General features: G+C 45.7%; 1 protein-coding gene across 1 annotated transcript in view; it reads left to right on the top strand.

Annotated features, from left to right (window-relative positions):
- Positions 1-305: 305 nt before the first annotated feature.
- Positions 306-1791, top strand: part of Pmar_PMAR028990 (hypothetical protein) — a gene marked incomplete at both ends in the record, with an annotated part of 4372 nt that continues 2886 nt past the window's right edge. Inside the window, one exon of the mRNA XM_002775839.1 lies at positions 306-356. Within this exon, the coding sequence (XP_002775885.1) occupies positions 306-356 (51 nt within the window). The remainder of the gene's footprint in view (positions 357-1791) is intronic.

Genomic DNA, 1791 nt, shown 5'->3' with positions numbered 1-1791 from the left:
AGTAAGGTGGGGTTTCCCTCTGTTGATGCCTGTTTAGCTCTTTTCTAGCGTTTCATTCGGCGGCCTGCTACTATGTGTATACCTGTTCTATCTTACCCTTACATTATATCTCATGCCACACCGTTCCCCATCACGATTTTGTCTCATGCTATTCCTGCACCACTGTCTAATTGTCGAGGATTGCTTTCACATTTGACCTGGCTTTTGTCAGGCTTCGGCTTTTCTTTCCCCTGAGTTACGTCGTATCTGCCACCGCCTTTGCCCAACAGTTGCTCCCGTGTTCTTTCGCTCAGTTGTCTCATTTTATGCATTCGCGTTCGCCCCGCTTCGTTAGTTCTTCTTTCTTGTCATTCCAGGTACTACCAATGCGCCGTGTCCGAATTAACTTGCTGGACAAGACGCCAACACCACGTGCAGCACCAGTGACAGCGGGTTATTATTCTTTCTGAACACTACCTCTGTTGGTTTTGCAGCGAGCATGGTCCACTGTATGACCTGGGAATCATCGCGATGTCTTCTCGCTCTCGACCATCTTACTGTCGATGTTCACCACCATGACTCCCGGTGTATTCTACCCAGTGCCGAAGAAGCAAGAGGAGCGTCTCCTGTACCGTCGTAGACTTGACTTACTTCCCCTAATCAACCACAGCTGTATCTGTCTGCCGTGTAAACCCTGTTCTGGTGGTTCATTTCCTTCCCTGTGCTTCGCTCAGCATATATCGTGCGATGTCATCACTTTCGCATGATATGCGATATTATGTTAGAGCTGCCCGGAGTCTATATCGTCGTCTTTATAGTAGTCGTATTTCTTTCCCTTCGTTTCAACTCCTTTTTTCCCAGTTTTAAACTAAATCTAATGGTTAACCTAAATTAGGTATTATATCGGGCCCCACTCTTTGCATTATTTACCTCTCTCTCTCGTTGTAGTAGTAGCTCACTGACTACCATGACTAATTTGATGAAACACAACCGTGCATTTGTCAACCAGTCCAGTAAGCCTATTTCTAACGATCGAATGTTGCTGGGGTCTAGTTTCAATTTCGAAGCCAGTGATTGACTCTGGCATCGGGAGTATCATGGTCCATACTTCATGGGTATGACGAGCACTCTGAGTTTGTTTAACGCAAAAGATGCAGACTATCAGAGAAAGAATGATCCAGAGCGCTCAGTGCTAAACTTAGTACGCGTTAACACTGCACGCATCTACTGAAGCGGCTTCAGAATCTCTCAAGCTCAAAATTACAAAATGGAGCAGACTTGCGATAAACTTTGATAGGAAAGCAGCGCATATGAAAATATTTACCTACGCCGGCACATCTGAGTGTATACCCGTAATAAACTCTTTCGAGTTTCGGAAACTCAGTTTCCGCCTCACTCAGCGGGGACCGTCAGACCACTGGCATTTCAACGTTGGGGCCTCCGGGATGTACATCCCATCTAACAGCCATGTGTAGCGACCAGTCTAGCGGGCCCCTCTGTGAGGAATTATGAGATAGAGAAGCTCTCTAAGAAAGCCACCAGGGATCGGGTCAGGGAGTTGCCGAAGGATGGCAGATGAGCTAATCCAACTCAGTTGGCGAGAAGAATCTTTCAGCGTGCACAGTGGGGGTTGGGCTACACAGTGCTATGCACTGCATTTCCATCCCATCGTCATCATCGTTTGTAAAGAATATCCAAAGCCATTAATTCAATTTCACATCATGTCAGGCATAGTAGATACTTACTTGAATTTCGACTATTGAAAAGTATACTATTAACGTACTTCTTAGTGAGAAATATGTAGCAAGTATT

Source organism: Perkinsus marinus, assembly GCF_000006405.1.
Source record: "Perkinsus marinus ATCC 50983 genomic scaffold scf_1104296955288, whole genome shotgun sequence".
In the NCBI taxonomy this organism is placed as follows: domain Eukaryota; phylum Perkinsozoa; order Perkinsida; family Perkinsidae; genus Perkinsus; species Perkinsus marinus.
The sequence above is the reverse complement of the archived record's forward strand: the minus strand, read 5'-3'. Positions and strand labels throughout refer to the sequence as shown.